This window comes from Leuciscus leuciscus, assembly GCF_965113295.1.
Source record: "Leuciscus leuciscus genome assembly, chromosome: 15".
Classification (NCBI taxonomy): domain Eukaryota; kingdom Metazoa; phylum Chordata; class Actinopteri; order Cypriniformes; family Leuciscidae; genus Leuciscus; species Leuciscus leuciscus.
Window position 1 is genome coordinate 28,657,195 of NC_138739.1, and position 27,811 is coordinate 28,685,005.

Consider the following 27,811-nt stretch of genomic DNA (forward strand, 5'->3'; position numbering starts at 1 on the left):
AAATCACAACATGTAAATAGGAAAATGTCGCCGTTATTTTGTCACTTATTGGGAGCAGTATGCTAGATGGAGGCCGTTTACCTCCAGTATTTATGCTAAGCTTACGCATGGAGATGAGAAGGGTATGTATGGACTTATCTAACTCTGGGGGATACGGTGAATAAGCTAAAGTTCCAAAAAGTCGGCGTGTTCCTTTAACCAACGTACGGTTGGAAAATGCCAACCCATATTGCTCCATGACGTGTCAACGGTCAGGTGGTATTGATAGCATAGGGAGCGGGAGCGGGAGCATTTGATTGGACAGAAGATGTGATGAGAAACTGAAGTCCGAGGTGATGTCATAAAATAAAATACCGTGATCCATTTTAGCGGAAGTGAAAGACTGTACGCTTTTAATTATTATATTTCCTAAATGCAAATTTTGTCATTGTTTTGGAACACACCAGATAATTCATAACCGTAAGGCTTTATTCTTACTAAAAGCTAAAAAACTTAATTTTTGATTTCAGTGGGCCTTTAAGGGAAATGAATGACAGTATGTTAAAAGGTAAACAATATTGAGAGTGACATTTACTTAAAATGATTATGAATAATACAGGCCCCACCCATCCAAGTCCCCCAGATGCAAGCCCTGCCCTGAATAAAATGCAGGAAAGAACTGAGCCACCCCACCAAAGAGCAGGCAGACAGCAAGGCACAGAGAGTGAGAGAGAGAAAGACACCCATTTACAGCTTTACTGCCTTGTTCAGTCCGTCAGACTTGCTCTCACTGCCACCTCTATCATATCCTCTCCCTTTCTTTCTCTCTGTAGTCTCTTTGAATATTTCTCTCTCTCTCTCACACACACACACACACACACACACACACACACACTCATTCAAATACACTCATTCAACTCAGCTCATTCACAGGCACGGGTCAGGCAGCCTCACATTTCACCTTGCTCTGCCTCTGGCTGAGAGGAGAGCCCTGCAAGGTGCAGCCATCACACAGGACACAGGCTCCCGCAACTCAGTCAGGTTGGACTGAGGGACCTGAATGCTCCAGGACAATCTAACAAGACCGAGACGTTTCTTCAGGATGGCATTGCAGAGTTTTCATTCATCACTCTGAAGAGCAAAACCAGAAGACAGCTAGTTACAAGACCATTTTCTTTTTCAAAGAACTTTTACCATCTCTTCTCATGTTCCTGCTAAAGGGGTCTGTGTGAGGCAGAGCACCCAGCGAAGACCAGCATCATGCCGACTACTTGTACAAGGTGCACCTTGGGAGTCTGACCCATCATGTGCAAATGGACACCTACTACCGCTGGTCTCCACTTCGACCTCACCTTTCCTGGCTCAGCCCTCCCTTCCTATCCTTTTTCCCTGGTATGCCTGTCCTTGCTCTTTCTGGCTTGCTCTGCTCTTGGAGGTTGCCCACCTGGACTGGGGCATGACCCTCTTCATGTGCTGGCACAGGGCACAAACTGCTCTTGGACTCTGGAGCGGCACACACGCAGCTACAACCACCTAGAGGGTGATGTTCGCCTACGACGCCTCTATTCCGCCAACAAGTTCTTTCTCTGCATCGACAAGACGGGCAAGGTGGATGGCACCCGTCGGAAGAATTACGCTGACAGTGAGTAGACACACAGTGTTTTTCTACATGCATGTGTTCCTGCAGAAAGGGAGTCGTGCTCATTTGGTCTTTATAATCTTCCATTGACTCTCTTATCATTTGAGTTTATGGCTCTTTTAGTCCTCTGCTTGTAGGGTCAGACTTTTTTATTACGAGTATGTACAAAGGTGTTGCTAGGTAGGATTTGTAATACACAAAACACTTGATGGGAATGTGAAGGCCCTTATATTGGTCAACAAAATACTACGATTTGAAATATGGAAGTCTGTCTCCGCCTGTGACTTTATCTCTCATGATTGCAGCTTTATATATCTCCTAATTGCAACGTATCTTATCTTGTGACTTAAAATTTCACAATGTGACAATTTCTTGTTACTTGTGACTTCTTGTTATTGTGACTTTATATCCCACATTTGTGACTTTGTCTTAATTTTTATGTATGTAAGTTACCTGTTTTATTTTTTACTCAGAAGAAGAAACTGACTTCTATATTTAAATAAGGGATCAGTTGAACAGGAGCGGATTTGTCAAAACTGAACATACATATATTCAACATAAGTGTTTTGTTTTTAGAATCTTAAAACATTCTGCACACTGTCAGAAAAAAAGTGTACATTTTTTACTTTTAGGTATACAACAGCTTGTCAATGGTGCAGTACCCTTAAAGGGACGACTTTGTACCTCTAAGAGGTGCATATTAGTACTTTACAGTATGTATTAATAAGTACGCTTAAGGTTCTGCTATTAACATTTAAGGGCTAAATAAGTTGCAAAGATGTCCCTTTAAGGGTAAAGCCCCAGTGAAGATTGGAAAAAAAATTCTTTACTTTGACTATTTTAGCCCCACTGAAAATTGTGGGTGTATGCACATTTAAAAAAAGCAGGTGCAGTTGGTAGAAAGTTGGCAGATTTATACAATGATAAATCCACCAGATGTGCCTGTCATCAGGGTCATCCCATGCTCCTTACAAATCACTTCTCCCCTACCTCCTAATTTGGTTCCATTATCTTTGCACTTGTTTCAGCTGGAGTTTTACGTTATGTCATCCTGTGTCAGGGTTTAGCAGTGGCTTTCCGTTCATTTGAATTTGGGATTTAACTGGTCTGTGTCATGGTGGGTTGACCCTGGTTGTTGTGTATGTGTGTGTTGTTGCAAAACAGAGTGAGTCAGACTTTTTTCCAGGAAAGTTGCTTTAACTGCTCTGCCACTGTGCAGATCTTAACTGTTGCATGACATTTGTTTATGAGTTTCTGTCTCAGATCAGCTAAGATGCTTGTGCTTAATACAGCTGGGTGAAATTGTACAGCCCTCAGAAGCAATTTGCTTGTGCATTTACTTACCATCCTCTCATTTCCTGTCCCTAAATTAAGGTTCTTTTTAGCAGAGAGGGTCCCCTTCACAGAAAGATATCCTGCATTAATTAGCAGTGCAGAATTCCTCTATATCGCCTTTACTTGCTTTCAGGGTTCACATTAGAGGAAATTTTAGATTTTCAAAAAACACAGGTATCATGACTTCTTTCAGTAAACTCAGAATTTACATTGATCTTGTTGGTGTTGCTTTGCTGCTGTCCACCTTGTCCTCTGCTTAGCCCTCAGCGTCCGTCAACACTACTGCGTTGCCCAAACAGCCCTGCACTGACTCTCCCTCTCACTTTTTCCAACTCTCGCTCCCAAACTCTCAGGTGCAAAAACAGTTGGAATAAGTCAACGGGCCCTTGGCTAATTGAGGTAGGAAAATATTGTATCAATCCCAGTGAACTGCAGACTGGAACAGCTGAGAGAAGAGGCTTCGATGAAAAGGACTGAATGATAGATTGAGAGGTAAAAGGATGCAGGGGATATTATTTATATTTATATTTATATTTATATTTATTCATTTAGCTGACGCTTTTATCCGAAGCGACTTACAATTGCTATATATGTCAGAGGTCGCACGCCTCTGGAGCAACTAGGGGTTAAGTGTCTTGCTCAGGGACACATTGGTGTCTCACAGTGGATTCGAACCCGGGTCTCTCACACCAAAGGCATGTGTCTTATCCATTGCGCCACCACCACCCCTATTATTGCATTTGTGCATTGAACAACACACATTTATAGTACGTTTGAGAGTTTCCATACTTAATTCACTAATTCTCATGCTGAGGATTCCTTTAAAGGGCTGTTAATGGGCTAATAACTGCATGTTTGGAAGATTGCTCAAGTTTAATTTGTTAGCAAAATAATTTTAGATAGCACTGTTTGAGCCAGGACAAAATTAAGCAACATGACCTGGAGGAAATGTCTTGCATAATTGTGCAAATGATTTTAGAGCTTAACGGGCCACAAACTAGCCTTGCTTTGGCTCCAATTCCTGAAACTTGTTTTTGTCCAGGTGCTAAATGGAACAAGCACTTTGAGGTTTCAGGATTCAAAGTAGATTGATGTCAATCAACTACAATAAGATTCTCATCGTTCACAGTTAATGGCCGCCTAATGCAAATTAAACAAGCTTATTTGACTATTATTTCACAGTTGAGTGCAAATGAAGGTAGAAGTGCACCTGACAGTGCTTATTGACTGTTGGCAGTATAAAAACAGACACAGTCCCAGTCCATTTGCTAGCAACTATTCTGCCGGTGCGTAAGCTTGACATTAAAGGGAGCAAACAAGAAAAAAAACAAACAATTGGATTGTGTATGGCAAATTTATGAAATATATACAATTTATATGTTGCTTGCCTCACCTGTCAATGGAAATGTATTTTGCAGACATAATGGTGTAGTTTCACAATCTACCCGCGAACAAGCTACCCAGCCAAACTTTGTGAAGACCCATACACTAGTGTGAGTTTCACCTGCTACTCTATCAATAATGGCCTTCAATTTAGCAAATTAGTTAATTTTGCTTAAGGCAAGCTATCCTTGAAATTAATATAGTAAGTTTCTTTAGATAGAATGTTTTTCTAACTAGTAACAAATGTAGTAATGTACAAGTTTTCTCTAAAAGGCATGAGAAAGAAAAAGAATGGAAATGTCAATCAGACTTCAAAGGTAAAGACTGTAACCATCAACCACCACTTGATAACTAAAGTGGGTTGGTGAGTAAGAAAGTAGATCAATCTTTATCCAATGCTTTCTGTCCATTCTGTTTAAGGATTTCACCTTAGCCAAGGTTGTTTTCTTTTACACTTTTCGTGATGCAGGTACTTAAAACCAGCTTAACTCTTTTTTTCCCCTTAACATTTGGCTTTAAAAAGAACGCTGTTGAAGTCTAGGGCGTATGTGGTTGAGGACATCAAATGCTTGACTTGAGTCCAGGCAACAACACTGTGCTTAAGGAAATAAAGTCATGCGACAGGCATAATCAGAGAAGTCACTTTTGCTAAAATATGGCCACTTTGCAGTTTTCCAGGCCTTTCCCTCTGTTTCTCATTTTCTCTCGTTCTCCTTCTTCCATTTCAGCTGTATTTACAAGAGTTGTGTCATGTTTACCAAGTTTCCCCTCACTTTTCTGCATCTTGCTTTAGATGTTACAGTTTTCCCTTGCCGTGATTTCATAGGTGTGTTGAGCTTGGACCTGAGTCACGGGAAGAAAATCATCCACCCGTTCTGAATATATTGTGGAATTATTTAAAACATATTTCAAAAAGAGAGACTGTCAGTTCATGGACGCCTAGAGGCCACAGAGGAAAGATTGTGCACGACTGAATGCTGGAGAATTCATGGGAGGTGAAAATAAATTCACAATATTATATTATATCACCATATCAGGTCTGCATATGTGTTTTATTAGAAAAACAAATAATTACAGAATGTTGTTTGATTACAGACAGCTGAATTCATAAAATGAATTAACAGTCCTCTAGAAGTATCGATATATGATGAGACATTAAAGTACTTGGTTGCCTCAAACAAATTTGTTAAAGAATGAGAGGGCATGTACTCCACTAAGGACCTTTCATAAGTATAGTAGTGAAGCTCCTGGTTTGTGACAGTTTAAGTGGTAAGGGCACATGGGTGCTAGGTGATTCCAGACGCTTCTGGAAAGTCTGGGAATGTTGCTTACATTTAGCCTGTAGGGGCCTCTTGGAGATTTTGGTGCCAGGAAAAAAAAGAAAATCCTACAAATCCAGCCTTTTTAATCCTTCCGATGGACAGTGGTCCAGAGTTAGTGAGAAAAGGCTCGAAATCCATCTCTTGCCAGGTGTTTTTGGCCCTGGGAAACTGAAAAAGACAGAAACTGACACGCACTCTGAGAATGGTAGAGCTAAAATGTCCTAATTTCTCTAACCTCTTCTCTTTCCAAAGGCCATTTTTGATGTCATGAATGGATAAAAAGACACGTTGCAGTTGTAACCCCTCAGGTCCTACTCGCCCCACTCTTTGCGGGCCTTGAACCCATGTCCCCGGCATAGGAGGTTGGCGCGCTAACAAGGACGCTAAAGACCACAGTCTCTAGCGCGCCTCCTGAGATCAGGGGAGTGAGGTTTACATGCAGAAGCTCTCACTAGCTGGCCTCCGTTACACTCACCCCCCTAAACCTCACTCCCATACGGGTCACGGCACCAATGTAAACCCTCAGGTCCTACTCTCCCCCTCCCCACTCTGTGCGGGCCTTGAACCCGGGTCTCTGACGTGGGAGGTGGGTGCGCTAACAAGAACGCTAAAGACCACAGTCTTTGGGGTAGAAGTGAGGTTTACATTCACAACTCTCATTAGCTGGCCTCCGTTACACAATTAGTAGTGTGCTGCTAGGTGCAAAGAAGCTGAGTAAAACTACTTTAAAAGCCTTTGCCGAATGGTTGAATCGGCAGTGGACTCTAGGAACGTGCAAGCAGTGATACTACAATGGCTAATAGGAATACACAAAATCTGGGATTTTGAATCATTCTAAATCATTCTTTAGCCTGATGGAAATCAAACTTTTAAAGCGCATGTAAATGTACTTATTGAGTCACAGAGTGTCAGTTTGAATCTGGTAATCTCTGATGATATTACAAAAACAGCCAACGATAACAACATAAAACTGGGCCTAGTCTTATGATGACTCAACTAATGCAATATATATTTTCATTTAAAGGTTGAGCACTCTATATACCCAGCGGTGCAATTACTGACAGGCAGTCTCATGGTTCAAAAGGTATTGCTCCGCTTCTCTCATCTTCGCTAGCCAAACGGTAATGTTTGCAGAAAATTGACCCGAGACCATTTTTTCCTGAATGAGAAGTCATTAGCACTGTTGTTATTATTATTATAACTTTTTGTGAGGGATGTAAAACAAGTATTAATTAGATCAGTTGGGAACCCACAGCTTGGCTAAATCATGCAGTGCCATATGCTGACTAACATCTGCCAAAGCCAACACAGTCCACCTCTCTTGGCTCTGAGGCGAAATTAAACAGACAGACAGACTCGGTCTCATTGTGACTAGGTTCAGGCACTAGGCAGCGGCAAATTGGAGCACCCTCTTGGGATTGTAGTCGCTCTGAATTGACCTTTTGATTAAAGCTGTTCAACTTCAAGCTCAGGTTAACCCAGACGGTGTATCTTGGAGACTCTGAGTGACTACTGTGGGATTCCCATGCATGCATTTATAAAAATTCGTGATTTACACATTCTTTGCCAGTATATATATATTGTGGTAACATTAATGTCCAAACCTGCCATTTTGGGATAAATATCAGAAGTCAAAATGCAGGCTTATTAAACTGATTTCTCTTAGTCTGAAATGATACACAGGAATTCTGCTGTAATTCTCCCTCTGGGTTTACACAAGTCCATTGTATTTATTAGTGGTTCACCTCATGTTTTGGTGACCTAAATTGATGCTATTTATCACTTGTCTATTTATAATGATCAATGACTGAAGTGAATAGAATGGTCTCTTAGGTGTTGCAAGCTCAAGTTTCTAATCAGACCTAAATCTAAAGGAAACTACTTATAAAATATGGCACGATAAGAATGTGACACACCTAGTGCACGTCTTTACACGTAATTACAGCTGATTAAGTTGTAAAAAACAGCAATAAAATGAGTGAGCCACTAAAAACAGGCCCACCCTTCATCTGCCTGAGGATTCCTATGGCTACCACTGAAAGACTTTGATCACATAATCTAAACTACTTTCTACCATAGATATGTTAATTCATTTAATATTGTGGTTTGCTATAAGTAATGTGACAATGGATTTTGGCAGCTTTTGATTTATAAAATCCCAAGATATAAAACGTTTTAGTATGAAATTAAAAGTTTGTGTATACCTGTCCTATGTTTGGAAGTGTGTTGCACAATTTGCTGCTGACATAATCATAGTTCTAAAACAACTTATGAATATAAATCAACATGTCAACAAACAACAATATAAAACAGCTTTAAGCATACAGCCATATCACTAATGGTAGCACAGTTTATTTACAGTATATTGCTACCGTTCAAAAGTTTGTGGTCAGTTACTTTTTGTTTTTTTAAAGAAATGAATACTGTTCAGAAAGGATGATTTGTTAAATTGATCAAAAGTGACAGTAAAGACATTTATAATGTCACAAAAGATTTCTATTTTAAAACTTTATTCATTAAAAAGTCCTGAAAAACCTCTGTACCTCTGTTTCCACAAAAAAATTTCATCATTGATAATAACAAGAAATGTTTCTTGAGCACCAGATCAGCATTTTAGAACTATTTCTGAAGGATCATGTGACAATATTTTGTAACAATATTTTACAATATTACTATTTTGTACTGTATTTTTGATCAAATAAATGCAGCCGTGGTGATTATAAGAGACTTCTTTCAAAAACCGACCCGAAACTTTTGAACAGTGGTGTATTTGATAGTTACAAAGTTTTATCAGCTTTGTTTTATGTGATAAGACGGGACAATTCTCCGGACAGCTTTTGATCTAAACCAGTTAAACAGTGTATGTGAGATTTAGAAACTCTTTCCATACCTTATCATAATCAGCTTGTTTGCATGAAATCAGACATAGGACAACAACAAAAGACGGGCCACTATGAAGGCCAGCTACATGCGCTGAATGTTTCAACAGTTTTATCTCGCCACCTAAAGATGTAAAGTAATCATGATGTGCTAAAATGTGCTGTCCTGAAATGACATATAAGGGCATTGTCAATGAGCCCATTCAACATAATAAGCCATAAGCACACAATTGCCCCATGGTGTAAACTGAATTTGTGTGTGTTTGCTCACTCAGTTTGTATAGCCTCTAGGATTTGATTTGGCTATTAAAACTTGAATCAGTTTTCAGCGGCGATTAAAGTGATAATAATGATTTATTGTACCTCAAAGTTGGCTTCTTCATTGCAATTTCACACTACGTTCCACCAACCTTGTGGTAAGCACACTATACCTCTGTAACCGATATGCCACTGCCATCATTAAGACGCTGTCAAGACCCAAACATTATCTCAGTTTCAGTTTCCTGACGCATTTTTCTTTTTGTCTTGCCTCATAATCATCCAGTTGTGATTCAAAAAAAAAGAATTGCGTATTTTCCCAAACGCTCTTCAATAATGGTTTAGTTTCCCATGTGGCCAATTAGCTGAATCAACATTTTCAGGATGTATGCTGTTTGTCAATTATGTGATCCTTCATCTGCAAGTTAACACATAGCAGAGCTCACTGTATGTTTATGTATTTATTCTTCTTTGCATGACTTATCATGGCCAGACCCCACTTTACAAATTAGACAGTTTTTTTTGTGGGTAAAATAAAGACATACAGTGTGTTGTCCAATTCATGAACAAATTACTCTTATGAAATGGTTCTTTGTGTGTTTTTCTTTCAATAAAGAGTTTATCAGAGCAGTTAATGAATCAATATTTGACTCACTTTTGAACTGTAAATTATTGTTATTATTAGTTACTGTCAGTGTGTGTGTTTATATATATATATATATATATATACACACACACACACACACACACACATACATGCATACATAGATGGCTTTTTGTAGCTTCAAAAACACACTATTCAATGCCATTACAAAGCTCGGGAGAGCCAGGGTTTTATTTAATATAACTTAGGATGGCTTGAGGGTGAACAAATTATGGGATTAATTTCATTTTTGGGTGAACTATTCCTTTAAACATGTTCCACAAAGTTTGACAACCACACAGACTTTTTGTCTTCATTTTGAGCAATGTACTTATATTTTATATGTTCATTTTGTGAAATGAGGAATTTGATTGAAAAATTGTAGTGCTTGTTCTATTTTCTATAGAAGTAGAATAATGTCAAATGTTTTTGAAATAAAAAGCCTGTTGAATTGCACTACTTGAAAAAAAGAGTCATTGCATTAACCATGCTTGCATTTTAATGCATTGTATTTTTAGTGCTTACATTTTTATGGGCTGAAATTCAACATGGTTGAATATTTAAGCTGTGAATATTTCAATTAAAAACATTTCAAACACCTTTTCATTATTAAAAATTCAATAATCCATATTCACCTTTCATATTTCACTTCCAAAATATTCAAACTGTTTAAAAATACAACCAATAATATTCAACAGGCAATTTTCGGTCCATTTTATTTCGCTTTGCAAATTCGCTTCCACAAATTCAGTGGTTCAAATTCGACAGTAAATTCAACATTGACGTCCAGGAACTGCAGGAAAAGCAGTAGATTGCCGAGCATACTCTCCATCTGCTGTTAGTCGACCTCACCATCAGATGGTGCAAAAGCGCTTGTTGTTGACGAAGACATTCATTCATAAAATGAAAATTATTATCTGTGTCAGTATATGCGGAAAAGATGATAAACACACAAAAGCTGTGTTTATGTTTCATTCAATAACTTCATTGTTACTTTCCCTGTGTATTCTACATGTCATCAGCTTTCTCTACCATGAACAGGATTATAATCGGTTTCCCTCAATACCTCATACTCAAGGATTTCCCTTCCGTTGATACAGTGATATGAAAGACCAATCTTGCACCTTATTAGGGAAGTAGGCTGTAGGCTATTATATAGGCTACAGGCAAGAAGATGGACTCAGAATATGAACTTAACGCGCAAAGTTTCATGCTGAGCGTTTCGTGATACTGGCATAAAATCAACACATACATATATAGTATGCATACGTGTATTGCATTAGCTTAAACTGTCACAGCACTTGCATATTGTCCTCCTATTGTTAGTTTAACTGTAAATCGCTTTGGATAAAAGCTTCTGCTAAATTACTAAATGTAAAAATTGGCTTGACATTATACATTCGCACATTTAGGGACCGTCTCTAAAGTTGCATACAACATTGGCATACACGTTTCTAACTTCAATAGCAAACTTAAATTTATTTGAATAAATATAAAAAATCCAAAGGGTGCGCATTATGCCTGACACTAAATGAACACTTTACAGTTGGTTTTATGACTGTAAGTCGTTCTATTCAAATGCTATCGGAGTTAGAAACGTGTATACCAAAGTCGTATAGGCTACACTTTAGAGACGGTCCCTAAATGTGCGAATGTCCAACATCAAGCCATCTGTATGCCAATCTATCACTGGGAAACGCTCAGCATTAAGCTTTGCGCGTTATTCTGAGTCCATCTGCTTGCCTGCGAGTTTGGTCTTTTACATCACTGTAGTCCATTAAGCTACGTTAAGCGTTGTATATGTCCAGAAGGGGAATCCTGAAGTATTGAGGGAAACCCTACATGCAGCACATCACCACAATATAAAGTTAAGGCAACTAAACAACCAAGAGAAATATATGTCAACCTCAAAAATGTAACATTGGATCTGTATATCCGCATCGGGGAATAACATTATAATCTCGTTCACGGTAGAGAAAGATGCATGTAGGCTACACAGGAAAAGTAACCGTGAAGACACTGAATTTAACATAAAACAGCCGTCATAATAATCACAAATACACTTACATTGCTGTAAATGAGTTTTATGAATGAATGACTTGTTCTAACTGTTGCTGGTCTTCAACACGCGCTTTTGCACCATCTGATGGTGAGGTAGACTAACAGCAGATGGAGAGTATGCTCGGCAATCTACTGCTTTTCCTGCAGTTCCTGGACGTCAATGTTGAATTTACTGTCGAATTTGAACCACTGAATTTGTGGAAGCGAATTTGCAAAGCGAAATAAAATGGACCGAAAATTGCCTGTTGAATATTATTGGTTGTATTTTTAAACAGTTTGAATATTTTGGAAGTGAAATATGAAAGGTGAATATGGATTATTGAATTTTTAATAATGAAAAGGTGTTTGAAATGTTTTTAATTGAAATATTCACAGCTTAAATATTCAACCATGTTGAATTTCAGCCCATAAAAATGTAAGCACTAAAAATACAATGCATTAAAATGCAAGCATGGTTAATGCAATGACTATTTTTTTTCAAGTAGTGCAATTCAACAGGCTTTTTATTTCAAAAACATTTGACATTATTCTACTTCCATAATTTTTACTCATAACAAAATATCAAAAAGTGGCATTTTTTATGTAGAGAGCTCAACACCAACCGATGCTAAGTCTGATGTTAAAGCTCTTTGAAACAAGGGGAGATGTTGTCTTAACTCTCTGTGCTGCTGATATCAGTTGCGAAGTTTCAGGTGTGCTCTGATCAGAAAGTTCCAGACCAAGGTTGAGTGGACAAGGGCCAGAAATCCCCCATGGAGGATAGTGTTAAGGTCAAGGCCTCTCTCGCTAGCTGAGTGATTTGACAGATCTGACAAGAAGCTGATTGCCCCTTTGTGCTGCCTGTCAACTTCCTTTTCGGTCCGTCTCATTTCAGTGCTTTGAAACACAGAGTGAGCTCCAGCCATGGAAAACATCCTGCTTCGGATTGACCAAGTGGAACTCCTTGTCTAAGCTCAGTCGGCCCTGTTTCAAGCACTACCTTCTCTGTTGTCACCGCAACACAACCTTTGTAACTCCGTTGCTATTTTTAGGTTAAGTACTTTGTCAAATGAGAGTAGAACGGGTGATGTAATTGTTTTATGTGCTAGATTATGGTAATTGTTCTGTGTGACAACAGGTATTAAAGGATTAAGTCACTTCAGAATTAAAATTTCCTGATAATTTACTCACCCCCACGTCATCCAAGAAAACATATCGCCATTTCAACGTGATTACGTAATGCGTGGCGTATCGCAGTGCTAGTGCAAGACGAGCATTTGTGGTTAAAAAGTATCTATATATATATATTTTTTTTTTAATGACAGATCGTTTCGCTAGATAAGACCCTTATTCCTTGGCTGGGATCGTGTAGAGCCCTTTGAAGCTGCATTGAAACTGCAATTTGGACCTTTAAACCATTGTACCCCATTGAAGTCCACTATATGGAGAAAAATCCTGGAATGTTTTTCTCAAAAATCTTAATTTCTTTTCGACTGAAGTAAGAAAGACATGAACATCTTGGATGACGTGGGGGTGAGTAAATTATCAGGACATTTTAATTCTGAAGTGAATAAAACCTTTAAGCCCTCTAGATTCATATAGGTTCTGGAGAAGTTACACCATAGCTTTGTTTGAATAAGCCCTGCACGTATTTGCAAGGGTGAGGTAGTATGCTCTCGTCCCCAAGCCTGATTTTAGTCAGGACAACTGCATCTGCATTTTGGCAGGTGGACGGTTCTCCTCTCATGCAACTTGGTGCAATTAACCACATTTCGACAATGACCTCAGCCTTAATCCTGGGCCTTTTGATAGCGCTGGCTGCAGAAAACAACAGAAGCCTTGAGTCACAAAATAGCCCTTGAATCCGCTTGTAACTATCCGTACGGGCCATTGATGTCTACCCGCTTGCTGGCACAGGAAGTGATGCGTGATTTGGAGGCACTGCTGCACACCCTCTCCTTGATTAAAGAAAAGCCTATTTATGGGGTCCTGCTTTCTTTCCGTGCCACCTCACACATTTTAGTACCTCATAAGACCAGACACACCAGACCATGTCTTTGTTAACCTCTTGCGCCTTCTCAGTCCTCACGACAGAGGCACCGCTTGCCCTCCGGCATGCTAAAACTCTTAGTGGGTGGGTGAATGTCTGCTAGTTTTTTCAATGAGAAAAAATGCTAGCAAGGGAACCATCCTGAGGGTTTGGTTTCACATGAGAAAGAAGCCAGATATGTACTATTCAGCCTTTAGGAGCAATAGAAATCGGTCTTGTTGAAGGTCTGGCCACTAATTTGCGACCACCAATGCAGTCATAGCAACAAGATAATTTTTTTTTGAGAATTTGAGAGTCCATTTAATCTTATTGAACGGGCAAATTGATTCCACTTGTATTAAGTATAAACCACTTAAAAACAAGTGAATAAATCTGTCAGTGCAGTAAAACAAACACTGTAGGAAAAGAAGACACATTTTCTGTGAGAAAATTTGGCGGGATGAAAATTGAAGTGTCTCAATGGGCTTTGTGGGCCATACAGTGAGTAAATCGGACATTCTGGGATCTTGTTTTAGGGGTTGATTATGTAATTTGGCCTCTGACCCTGGATCAATTGACTCTGGAAGTGGTCTCTTTATCTGGGACAGTAATTGACTAATGAAAGACTTCCTGTGCCTCTTATCTCTGAGTCTCATTTCTAAATCTCGATATCAGTGTTTCAAACACATTTCTACCATACACACATGTAACAATGTGAAAAAAAAAAGTTATTTAGCTAGTTCGTCCCAGACAGATCAGTCATTTGAATTCAATGAACCAATACATTTGCACAAATTTAGTCATTTGTGCAATTGTAATTAGCCGAATATGTATAAATAAAGCCACGCAATTCAATATAAACTCAAATCCTGGCTTAAAGTCCACCAAAGTGCTCAATATTTGTATCTCTTTTATGTGTCTTTCAACCTTTCAGTCACAAACTTCACACATTTACAAAAAAATGAAACGTTTCTACAGCGTTAGGGGAACCGGTCAGTGACAGAAAGAGCTGTCTGTAAGTTTGACAAGGCAGACAAACTGACAGAAAGAAACTCGGGGCCCTTGCTAAGTCTCGCTTTGTCCCCGTCTGACCCCTGCTCTCCTTCCTGGCCTCTGTGCCTCTCACCTGGGCCGTCTCTCTGTGTGCGGGGGGTAATGGGATACCTGTCACTGGCTCTAATGGCCTTTGAAGGACCTGGCTAATCCCAAGAGCTTGCATTCAGCGAGCCATAAAAGCAAAACGAGGCCAAGGGCAGGCCCCTGAAACTGTAACAGCTCTGAATTGTGTGAGAGGGAACGTCACCCAAGTGTGCAACCCTGGCAAATGAGTGTGATAATGGACTCTCAACTGAGTTAAAGTGCCTTGATGCTTGTGGTTCAAATTTGCACATCCCCACTTGCCGACACAATAGCAACTGAACGGCTATAGGGATGCACACTATATCGGTACCATATCGGTTATCGGTCGATATTGGATATTTAATTGTAACTATTTATAACCCATAATTTAACATTTGGATGACCTTTCCAGTCATCTAACATTATTAAAATTTCACCTTAAAAAACAATACTAATTTAATAACACTGCATTGTAATCTTTAGCAAATCTCATAATGCATATCCATTCTATTTTCATATTTTTCATATTGTACAAGTATGATGCACCATTTAAAATAGTTAATTTTAGTGTTTAATTTTTTATGTATTTAGACAATATAGTTATAGAAGTTAGCCAGAATTTGTAATATCGGTGCATCCTCCAACAATGCAAATTTAGAATACGAATAAATAGAGATAAATAACTTAAATATATATAAACCTGTGTGTGTGTGTGTGTGTGTGTGTGTGTGTGTGTGTGTGTGTGTGTGTGTGTGTGTGTGTGTGTGTGTGTGTGTGTGTGTGTGTGTGTGTGTGTGTGTTGGAATAAGTATCGTCTTCAGTATTTGGGGTAAAGTACTGTAGATCAGTTTCAGTATTAAGGATAAATGGCGTTTTCCAACCATGACCATTTGGTGCATGTAATAGAATATTCTTTTTTATTCTTTATTTTATTCAGTAAAGCTTGAGTGAATATGACATGCACTTTATTATACTGGAGCCCTATGAAACACATGGCGAGAAGTAAAGACCAAGTCTGAAACAGATGTTTCACATTACAGCCAATGGACATTTATGAGACTGGACAGTAAATGCTTGGCAGAGTTATTTAACTTCAATGTGTGTGACCTGGTCAAAAATATTTTTATTTGATTTTATTTTTAAAACATGGAGCAGATTTCATCAGCTTTTACAGGACCTGGAGCACGAGTTCCTATTTGCTTTTGTTCATGTTGTCTGAAATATGTCAATATTATAGTCCATATTATATCCCAGTAGAGAGGTGCATGTGTGCTGCATTAGCAGGTGTGAACTAGATTATATACCGATAATTTAGACATTTTTTTATTTATGTGATATATATGTATTACTGGTATTGGATATTTAAGCACTTAGTAAATTTTTTAAAACACTAATAATTCATATTTCGGAACACTGTTAAATCTTTAGCAAATCTCAAAATGAATAATATATATATATATATATTTTTTTTTTTTATATATAAGTATTTTATTAAGCTGTGATGCCAAAATTCACTATTCAATTTCGAACAAGATCAAATAAAATATTTTACATTTATTCTGGCAAAAAAGTATACATTTTAATATCGGCCATTAAAACTCTGTGAGTGTCTTGGGAAAAGTGTTTATAACTAGGAAAAAAAGTATTGTGCGGTTCTCTACTCTTGTTCTCTACGCTTGGTTCTCTAAAACTGTACCAAGACCACTGCGCATCTTGTTCAAAAATCTCTATTTAACGACCAATTTAATTGTGAAAAAGGGCATGTTTACCTCACACGCAGGCCTCTGGTGCAATGGATAGCAGACTAATAGGATGAGAAAGACTGATGTTATCAAAGCCAGCGTAGTTTAACACACACCACCCCACCCCCTGGAGATGGCAAGAATGTGGGAACGAAGAGAGAAATCAGGCCAGGCAAAGAATCGCCTCAGCCGCGTCCTTTCTTTGCACTCTCGTTGTTTCTTTCATCCCTTTCACCGTTTTCGCAGTAAGAACAGACCAAAAGGCATGCGAGTACATCTGAACAAACCATTGTCCTGCTTCTAAATGGCAAAAACCGGTGCATATTTGTTATGCATTTCTTCAGCTTTTATTGTGAATTAATCAGTAACTTCTCATACATTCAGTTTCATACAGAAAATCAATTGACTTGCAGTTTGAAACGGCGTCCGTTTATTTAGTGTTGAAAATGTCAAGAAATGTCTAGCTTTTTTCCACACATTCAGCTTAGAGGGAGCTTGGAAACCGTTATTATAAACAGCTTAGCTGTACACATTTATTACATCAATAACAACCATAAGTTATGTTTATGGCTGTGTAGGATGTCATGGGATCTAAATAAGACATGGGAATCATTACTATAGACTTTAACGCCTTGACAGACTTACGTAATTTGAATAATATATAGTAATATGAAGCCAAGGTGGAAAATTGCGCTAAATACTGGAGCATAGACAAGTTATATTTGTATACTAAGATAGTTCCATTAAGGTTACAGGGTCATTTTGACAATCCGCCATTATATGTACTGTATATGTGTGGTGTGTATGGATGGAGGGGTTTTCCATAAGTGAAAGAGTAGCAGTGTAGAAGAGGTTTGTGAGTGTAGAGGAGACGTGTGTCATAGCCTGTAACCTTTGGAGACTTCGTATAGTTATGACGCATGTCCGTAAACACAGGCTGGAGCTTCTCAGCTGCTCACTGGAATACTTTTAGGATCGTTCAGCTGTTAATTAGCTCATAAATTTAACAACCCCGCAGAAGCCGTTTCTGCATACAAGTCAAGTTGTTTGACCACACCTGTGGTCAGTGTGGAGCTTCATGCCAGGACAAGTTGTAAAATGTTAGTTTATACCATAAACATTAATTTTCGGATTAAAACCATTATGAAATTACTTGAACCCAACTGAAAACACGATATAAACTTTAGACTTGAATCCAATGACGGCCCCAAAACATATTTAGAGACCAGTATAATAAAACCATTATGGAATTACCTGAAGTCTCGGTTATATTCCCCAATTGGCGGCGTTCATTTTATCAAAAATACCATAGAATTTCACAAATTTTTAGTCAAATTCAGTACGGAAAATGTCCATCTAGGACTAGGAATAGCATCAGATGATAACCTCTTTCCCCAGGGCTCCAGTGTTTGGTGAAAATTCGATTTTGACTGTAACGTGGTCCAAAAGTAGGGCATAGCGGTTTCCCGCACACTTGAAACTCAAGCTGTTTAAAGCGGCGGTGACCAGGGTGGGCTCACGGCCTGAACGCTCATCCCACACACACAGGCCTAGAGTTCATTGGGCTCAAGAGCACCTAGGAGGAGGCTGATCTGATCAAAGGTGCTGGTCACGGCCATTAGGCACAGCAATAAGGACCCAGCATGAAAAGGTTGTGATCTGAAAAGGGTTAGGAAAGAAAAGGAGAAAAAACAACATCAGGACCCTCTAAAGGAAGAAAGCAAACTGTGAAAAAATTGAAAAGGTACGTCAATCAACTACAAGCACCCAGTTGGACACAAGAGATTCCCAGGCTTTCACCCGAAGGGGCGACAGGCCAGAGAGGGCTGCTGGAGGGGGCAACCTGGGAAATTAAAGACCCTCTTTAAAAAGCACGTAAGGGAGGGAGTTCGCAGGAGAAACTTAGCTCCATCTTTCACCCTGTCGACCCCTTCCTTCTCTTTTAATTGATGTGGGTGGAACTTTGCTCTGTGTGACAAAAGCCGGGTCATTAATGAGACCTTGTCAGCTTCCAAATCTCAGGTAGGTAACAAAGGCCTTTTGGGAGCAAAGGGCCAGTTGAAGGAAACATAATTTTAGGAACCTCCTGACCTCCGCCCTGGCTTTCCTTATTACCAGCATCTACATCCCGCGTTCTCCACCAACTCCTCCTTCTGCTCCTCTCACCCAACGATAATTCTGACAAAGGAATCGCTTTGAGAGCTCCTTCCTGCTTTTTTTTTTTTTTTTTTTTTTTTTTAAATGATTTGCTTTCAATGTTAAAAAGGGCTGAATGATCTGAAGATGGGCTCACTTCCAAAAAGTAAAGGGTGGGAGATTAAGGCAAAAGTGAAAGAGTAAAAAGACTGTGCAAAAGGGCTTTCAGAGGTTACATGTGAGATGGGAAGAATGGGTAGTCAACACTTGACTAAGTCTGTAGAAATGAGGATTTTGCTTGTAATAGTTCAAGCAGCTTATTGCCATCTCCGGCCAAAACATGTCAAAGGTCAAGCGAGTTTCCCGAACATGAGACGAAAACAAAGTCGACGCTATTTAACTGAAATTATTCTCACCTACAAAACTCACTGGCATCTTGCACAATTCTTTCATTAAAATGTAAAAAATACTATTGAAAAAAAAGAGGAAAATTCTCACATCAATTACTCATCTTTGTCGTTCCAAACCTGCAAGACTTTCGTTCATCTTCGGAACACAAATTAAGATCTTTTTGATGAAATCTGAGAGATTTTTGTCCCTTCATTGACAGATACGCAAGCACCGCTTTGACGCTTCAAAAAGAATAAAAGCCTAAATCTGTTCATAATAAAGTGAGCGAGTTTCTTCAGAAAACTTAGATGTTTAAGATGAACGAAAGTCTTACGGGTTTGGAACGACATATTACACGAGTAATTAATGACGGAATTAGAATTTTTTTTGGGTGAACTCCACACTAAAATTGCCATATTACTTCACTGACTACGTTTACATGCAGCCAATAACCCGTTCAAAACCGGGATATTAGCAATAACCCGGTCGCGCACGGCCATGTAAACACCGGCAAAAACCCGGATATGCTCATATCCCGTTTTTTAAAAACCCGGATATTATACCTGGGGTACCCCCTTTCTAACCCGAATATTTGGTCATGTAAACGCGTATCGGCATATCCCCATCAAAAGGGACATTGATTTGTGTTCTGCGCATGTTCTATTCGCAAGGAATCTTGGTCTTTTGAGTAGGGACGGCGCATACAGAAACCCGCGTGCAGTATACCGGAAGTAAACAAGAAGTAGAGGTAAACATGGCGAGACGCAGCACAGCACCACACTTTTGGAGCGAGGAGGAAAGCGCAAACAAAGGCGATCGCTATCTGCCCCGAACTATTCATTATCCGCGTGCTGCTGCTGCTGTTGTTGTCTTTGGATACAGGAAAAAGAATCGGAAATGACGCATATTGCGTCTTAAGGAAGTCCGTACGTCCAGACGCTAACCGTGCGTCGCCGTTTACATCGGGATATTGCAAATTCCATGTATACAGGAGTAACTCTCTCTGCTCACGCATGTAAACGCGTTATTCCGAATGTTTCAGAAACCCAAATAGTGACTCTAACCCGACCATAACCCGGATATTGGCTGCATGTAAACGTAGTCAGTGATGTACGTCTCACAGTTGTATGTGTTTGATTAATCTCATTTGAGTCATTCTGTCGAGATTTGGACTATAGTTGCATTGTAAAGATTGACCTTTGCAGTACTTTATTTCTTTCAAGGTTTTTAGGTTGTGTTGGACTGGGCATTTTCATGATAAATTGAATTCCTTGAACACTCCACAGACCATGAGCTTAAGTTAGGACACAATAGAGGACATTTTCAAAGGGAATAAAGATTAATAAAGGTCCAACTTGGCTCTACAGGTGTTTGGTCATGCGTCAAGAACTTTAATAATTTCACCTAGACAAATCTGCACAGAATATCCATTGGATTTTCTCAACTGTGGTTCAGCTGAGGCTGGTTCAAATAATGTTAAGAATAGACGTTTCAACTTCTATTCAACAAAGCTTTTTTGTCTTTTCCTTTTTTTTGCGCATTGAATAAAACCACTCTGAATCAGTTCTTTATTTAGGAAGTTGTCCTGAATTGGACTTGACTCACACCTTTGAGCAGCTATAATGAAAATGAGAAGAAACCGCACTTACTTCAGACACCGGCGCTTTTCATTTGACTCGACCGTTGCTCATAAACTCAATGTGAGCTCCAATCATCTGGGAGACTGGCTGGATGTCTTATGAGCTGTTTGCACGCGTCCATCACCAAAGCTCCCATGATTGTAAACACGGCAAGGAAATAACATATTGACCTTCAAAGCACAAACATTATTGAATGAGGTGGCACCTGAATGATCTATCAGCATGTCCTTATGATGGACTATGTTACCCATATGTGAAGAAAGACGTTATTTATCAATTTATGTGCCTGTCACCTGTATTAGACTTCTCATGCTTGCCAGTGAATTTCTTTTAATTTTTTATTATTATTTATGATCTATTTTTATTTCTATGTTACATTTAAATTACATTTATTGCATTTGACATACATAGAATACATTGTAAATTGCTTTGGATAAAAGTATCTGCCAGATAAACGCTATAAAAATCTGATGTATATATGTATAAAAACGTATATATACACTGTAAAAAAAATTGCTGCGATTATTTATCACAACTTAAAATCCAACATTGTTTCAACTTTAAAAAGTATGTTCATGCTTGACTTAAAATATTAAGTTTAGTTAACTTTAGTTAAGTTGGATATTTAAGTTATCTCAACTAATTTTAAGTTGTTATAACTAATCGCAGCCACATTTTTTACAATGTACGTATATATATAAAAATGTGTGTGTGTGTATATATATATATATATATATATATATACATATACATATATATAATATGCAAGCATGGGAAGACTTGTTTGATTTTTGCTTTTAGAGTTTACCACAAAAATACATATGAAAGATGGTTGTTGGACATTAAGTTGGTGCAGTATCTTCCATCGTATCAGTGTCAGTGATTTAATTTCCAAACCCATTGGAAATGACATAGGGTCAAGGATATTACTCTATCACTACATTTTCTATTCCATTTTTTCCAAGCTACCATTTTCGGATAGAACAGTGTTTTTTATCATAATAAAACGTGTATAATTCAACAAGTACATTCATCCCAGGAAGTGCCACAAAGTTGCGGACGATAATTAGTCAATGAGTTTAAACTGGAAGAAATGGCTGTTGAGAAATGACTACACCTGCTCAAACCTGACGGCGAGGGTTTATTCAGTCACAGCTCAAAAGCTTTATCCAGGATCCCAAACCCAATTTCTTCGGTCTACCACCTGCAACACATGTGTTCAACAGAACTGCCTTCCTGTGTGTTTTTTTTATGTTCATTTCCCAACTGGCACTAGGTCAACATCTCATTCAGCACCTTGATGTGTTACAGTGTTTACAGTCCAAAGCCAACAGCTGATTCGTCTGCACCATTTCCCCTTTCAGTATTATAGAGAGGCACCCAGCTGACACCAAATGGTTTGCAGCGTTTTGTATTTTTCCCCTTTTAAGCTGCTTTTTATGAGCCTTAAAAAGTCTTGGATGCTCCGGAGAGATAACAACAGACATTAAGAAGTATGTGATGTAATGGAGAGGAACACTCTCAGAAAGCATTCAAGTCTTTTTCACAGATTTTCAGGACAATCTCAGGTCATCTCCAAAACAATCTGTTCTATTGTCATGACAAAAGGACCAGCCTCCATTTTAGAGCAAAAACAGCATTAGAAAAACTTTGCTCGATGGACATCCTACCACAATCAATCTAAAACTAAATTGCCAGATCATAAAAAAAAAGGATTGCTTTAGATATAATCGAATAGGTGAAATGTTTGTAAGAGAGCAGTCAAAGACGTCCATTGAGCGCATGTTGAAAAATACATAGAAACTAAAAAAAATAATGGGAAAACAGCAGTGGAATGCAAAAATGCATTCAGTGAATGGCTCCTTAAACTCTCAAACATTTTTCTTTAGATTGTGAAAAAAAGACAAAAAATGTCAAATGTCAACTGTTTTGATTTGTTGCAAATTCATATAAATTCTCAAGACCTCATTTGTACGTTTTCGTACGTTCTGCTCTCGCCCAACTGAGGTGTATGTTTTTGGGGTGGGTTATGGATTAAGCTTAAGCTTAATACTTGTTTTTAGAGAGAGATTAGAAAGAGGTTGTCATTCGAGCCATATACAGGTATATACAAATCATACAGTTTCACACTAATCACAAAAATTCTTACACAACTGCACACTTAAAAAGTAGCTAAATCTCATGATTTGTGGTTGAAAAATGTTTATTCACTTGACCTATTGTTTGCATGTGTAAACATATTGGCAATACCAAGCTAAAGTGGGTTTTTTTTTTAATGCAACATAGATGTATTTACATTTTGAAAACCCTATCTTAGACCAAAATTGTTTACTATTTTGTCATTCTTGTGAGCAACCAACAGAAAAGACGTGCATTTATCAACCCCCCCCCCAACATTTTTTGTCAGCTACAATTGGGAAGTACATCTGAAATCAGTTGTATTTGTCAAAAATAAAATGTGTTAATTTACTTGCAACTTATATACGTATAAAGTTACGTTTTTATACGTAACGTTACCCCCAAAACTGGCCATAACATCAATCTAGCATTTTGTTGTTTTCTACACTTTGTCATTATGCCAAGTGCCATATTAGTAAAAAAAAAAAAAAAAAAAACATGTCTGGAAAGGTTGTTCTTTTCGTGGGATTCACAAAGAGCATCATTCAAACTGGCCTATTGTAGTGTGTCCTGTTTTTTCTAGTCCTGCGAGGAAAAAAAAAAGCCCATCCCTTGAGCATATGGATGCCTGGTGTTCTAATCAGTAATGATAGAGTGGCTTTTGATGGAGAAACTCACTCTTTCTAAACCAGACTTCTGTTCCTTTTTCCCCTCCTCAGGTCTGATGGAAATCCGATCTGTCAGTGTGGGAGTTGTCGCCATCAAATCTGTCAGCACCGGCCTGTACTTAGCTATGTCCAAAAAGGGAACACTCTTCGGATCGGTAGGTACATCGAATGACAGTGTTTCGGCATCTTTTAGTATTAGCGATTTTGTGAATCACAGACGTTGGTCATCCAGTGAATATCCATATTTTGACGTTTAATACTGTAATTTAACTCAGACTTGGTCATTACAGGAATCTGCGGTATCTTACTGTTTTTGTGAAGTTAGTGCGTGCCACCAGACAGTTGTTTTTGGCTTGTTTAATGAAGACGCCCCATTGCATGGTGCGTTTTAACTGCACTCTGAGAAATCTCACCCTGGCAATCTGTCACCCAGCCATGATAAGATGGCTTACAGATGGCTATATCTGTCCTCCGATCCCCAGAGTAAACATGACAAACCTTGGGAATCACTCGAGGCCTAAGCACCCTTCCTTTCTTACTCTTTTGAATGATTATTAGTCACATTCACTCATTCCACAGTTATCTTATCGGACTGTAAAGTGTTATTGTCATCATCCTTTTTGTCCGTTTCAAGTTAATAGCTTTATCCAGCTGTGACAGAGTGGCAAAGCTCTTTTGGCCTCGTCAGGCAGCTTTTTGAGCCCATGCGAGACGGTGATGGTTGATTTACAATGACAGGCTGGTTGAAATAAATAGAAATGCGTAATGGGTACACAATGGGATGCTTGGAACATTACTCACTCTCAGATTTACCTAGGACATAAACACATTTTCTGGATTTGGGGATCCAAATGTAATTCTTCAATACAATGGCTGACCCGAATATTGGGGTGGGGGTCCTAGTGAAAAAAAAACCCCTACCAAAATACATTTATTTCACACTAAGTATAGTACAAATCCATTATTTACTGACAAATCGCTTGAAACTTACTGATATAAATATTATAATTAAACTTTATTTGGAGTAATTCTTTATTGCACAATGCACATTTCTTTAATACTAAGCCTAACATGTGTTTTAATGTCATTATTATTAAGGATTGTATTATCACTGTATAATATCAGTCTTTAAATGCAAGATATTTAAAGTGTATCTAAAGTATACTTGCAGTATAGTTCCATTTCAGCACAATCAAATATCTTTGGTTGAACCACAGCACTACTTCCGGATAACTAAAGTGTGTTAAGTACAAAGTTAGTTGTTTCAATTTGGCCGACTTTAAGTATAACAATTTACTATACCAAAAGTATATCAAGTACATAAATATGTAAATGTATTTGTAGTATACTTAGCATAAAAGAAATGTATTTTAAACACATTTTGGTACATTTATTTTTCACTAGGGGGTGGTTACAGACCTGAAAAAATAGATATATAATATAGATTTTGAAATATATTTGAAACCTTGAGGTACTGAAAGGCATTATATAAAAAAATATGTTATTATTATTGTTGTTAATAATAATAGTACTAATAATAATATATTTTTGCCCAAATATATATATTTTAAATAAAAATACATTTCACAATTGAACATTTCTTTTCTTGCCGTTTGAAGAACATTTTGCAGTACATAGTATTTAGCTTTTTCTCTTTTTTTTTTGCCTTAGCCAAGTTTTAAATGAAATTTATCTTTAATTAAATAGGCTATATATATAACAGTATATATTTTTTTGAAATTAAAGATAAATTTCATTTAAAACTTGGCTAAGGAAAAATATTGCTAAATACTATGTTAAGAAAATTATACATATATATAATTTCCGCTGTTTACAACATATATTTAGCATATTTGAAATCTATTATGTCCAGATATTTTTTTATTTTTTATTTTTTTGGGGGGGGTTAGGGGGACTGCCTTAATAAAAAGGACCCCTTGCTACTGAAAACATAGGCAAATTGACTAGTTGGTCAATCAGCAGATTTGCATCAATTAAATGACATACCATTTTAGTCCTCTAAAGTAAAATTATATTTTAATTAATAAAAAATAACATGATGAAATTTTGCCAAATTTTAAAGAATATTTCTTTCAAAAGACATCTAAAACAAGAACTGTGTAAAAAATAAAATAAAAAAATAAAATAAAAATATATATATAATAATAACTGCATGTCTTAATCTACAGTAAATATTTTGATGCTGTCAACAAGTAACTCATCCTGCAATCTTCATTTGACTAATTTCAGGTCAGATACAACCCCAGCTGCAAGTTCAAAGAGCGCATCGAAGAGAACGGCTATAACACCTACGCCTCCCTGCGCTGGAAGCACAGGGGGAGGCAGATGTTCGTGTCGCTGAACGGCCGAGGGAAACCCCGCAGAGGACACAAAGCTAGACGGAGACACCCATCTACTCATTTCCTCCCTATGCTGCCCACATAGCTGGACTCTTCCTCATGAGCAATGCTGTGCCATCTGCATTTGATGGGGACTTATTAAATGTTATTAAGTTCTTGTTTGTCCGTTTTGTTTTTCTGAGTACTGCCGCACAGTACATTAACTTATTACTCTGTCTTCTGGCTCAGCTTAAGACCCAGTAATGTTTAAAGCAATGTTGTTAATATGATGTACAGGTTATGTATTAATGTTGTTGTTGAGTTAACTAGGTATTTACTGCATCTATTTGTATGGCAGATTTCTGATAGAGATCACCAACCCAATCTTACTGGAAAAATGTGCCTCATACATTTTTGCAAAACCTATTCATAGAATTCACTGCAGTTTCCGGCTGAAATTAACACTATAATGGCAGCTTTTATTCCTTTTCATAGAACTGATGATTATGGGGTATTTTATTATACTCTAATAAAATACTTTTCAGAAAACGTCTTTTTCTTAAGACTAAGAAACACTCAAAAAGCTTTCACCATAATTATTGCATGATTTGTAGGCTAATTTATTTTAATGGCAGCCTAGGCTACTGTAACCAGCTTACTACTGTTCAAAAGTATGGGGTCAGTCAATAAAACATAAAAAAAAAAAAAGATGTTAATCATTTTATTCAGAAAGGACACATTAAACTGATCAAAAGTCACAGTAAAGGCATTTATAATGTAAGAAAGAACTTTCCATTCATTAAAAATATTAAGCAACACAACGGTGTTCAACATTTAATATGTATATTATATATTATATAATATTATATACCTATAATACTGTAATCAGATATGTTTCTTGAGCAGATGCAAATCATCATATTATTTCTGAAGGATCATGTGACATTGAAGACTGGAGTAATGATGCTGAGAATTCACCTTTAAAAATTACATTGTTAAAATACAACTTTCTTTTGCTTAGGCTACACTGTCGGTAGGATTTAGTGTATTTTTTTCTTCATTTTAAAATAGATAGAGAATTAAACTTTTAGTGCCACTCATTTGACGATTCATTTCCGAACTGCTGTGACGTGCACGCAGCAGGGAATGCTTTCACAGTCATGTTCTTTTGTTCCGGCAAAAACTAAACGCATTTGGTGCTATTTCACTTATGCCGCGATACGCGCAAAAAGCAACATAATATCATTTTGCAAAAATATCGCCACAGGCACGTTTTTTTCTTGAGACTGGGTTGGACATCACAATTGGCGATTGCATTTTAGAAAAGCAACGTTTGTTTAATTCTTTTATTTTTATTTTTTTATATAAGTCCACAACACACTGTTGAATCTTGAAACATGGGCTGCGTCCGAAATTGCATACTCTCTTGAGTAGGTACTTATTTTGAATATGTAATTACTTCACGACCCCTAAAAAAGTATGTTCTATATAGTATGAATGTAATCTGGACATACTACATCCGCCATATTGTCATTATCATGTGACCTACCAGCGTCAGTTGCGTCGCATCACCTCCATTCACAAATCCTTTACCGTGACCTCATAGGTAAAGTGTCCATCCTATGCACACTTCCGAATCTCACCGGAAGTAGGTCAACTGAATACTTTTTGCCTGCTGTTTTATGAGTATTGTGAATTCGGACATACTATTCTTGTCACATACTGTGTTTCGCCTATATAGGGAAGTATGCGGTGTCAGATGCAGCCATGAATTTGGAAACTACAGTTTCAGTGTGAAAGCCCTTTTCAGTACAAACAAAAAATATATAATTACGACTACAAATCTCAAATGTATTTCTTGTGATTGGAATGATTTAACAAAAAGAAACATATTTCACTGCCAACATGCACTGTGAAGGGAACATACAACTAATTGGTTACATTAGTCAACATCATAGACAAAAAGTTAGGCAAATGCAAACAGATTTAGTTCTCAGAACAACTTTTAGCTTAACAGACTTTCTGTACTGTAACGCTCTGAAAATATGTTTTTATATCCATGTGTTCTTACTGTCTCATTAACATTTTTTTCCACAACTTGTCGCAAAATAGAACATTTAATATATTTCGACCTTTTGAACTCCACTGTTCG

The 27,811-nt window shown here is 37.8% G+C and overlaps 1 protein-coding gene across 1 annotated transcript; it reads left to right on the forward strand.

Annotated features, from left to right (window-relative positions):
- The first annotated feature begins 471 nt into the window (after positions 1-471).
- fgf22 (fibroblast growth factor 22) lies at positions 472-25,835 on the forward strand. Its single transcript, XM_082138910.1, has 3 exons — positions 472-1,621; positions 23,372-23,475; positions 25,571-25,835. Exons 1-3 carry the CDS (start codon positions 1,285-1,287, stop codon positions 25,763-25,765), a joined length of 636 nt encoding a protein of 211 aa, XP_081995036.1. The 5' UTR covers positions 472-1,284; the 3' UTR covers positions 25,766-25,835.
- The last annotated feature ends 1,976 nt before the right edge of the window (positions 25,836-27,811 follow it).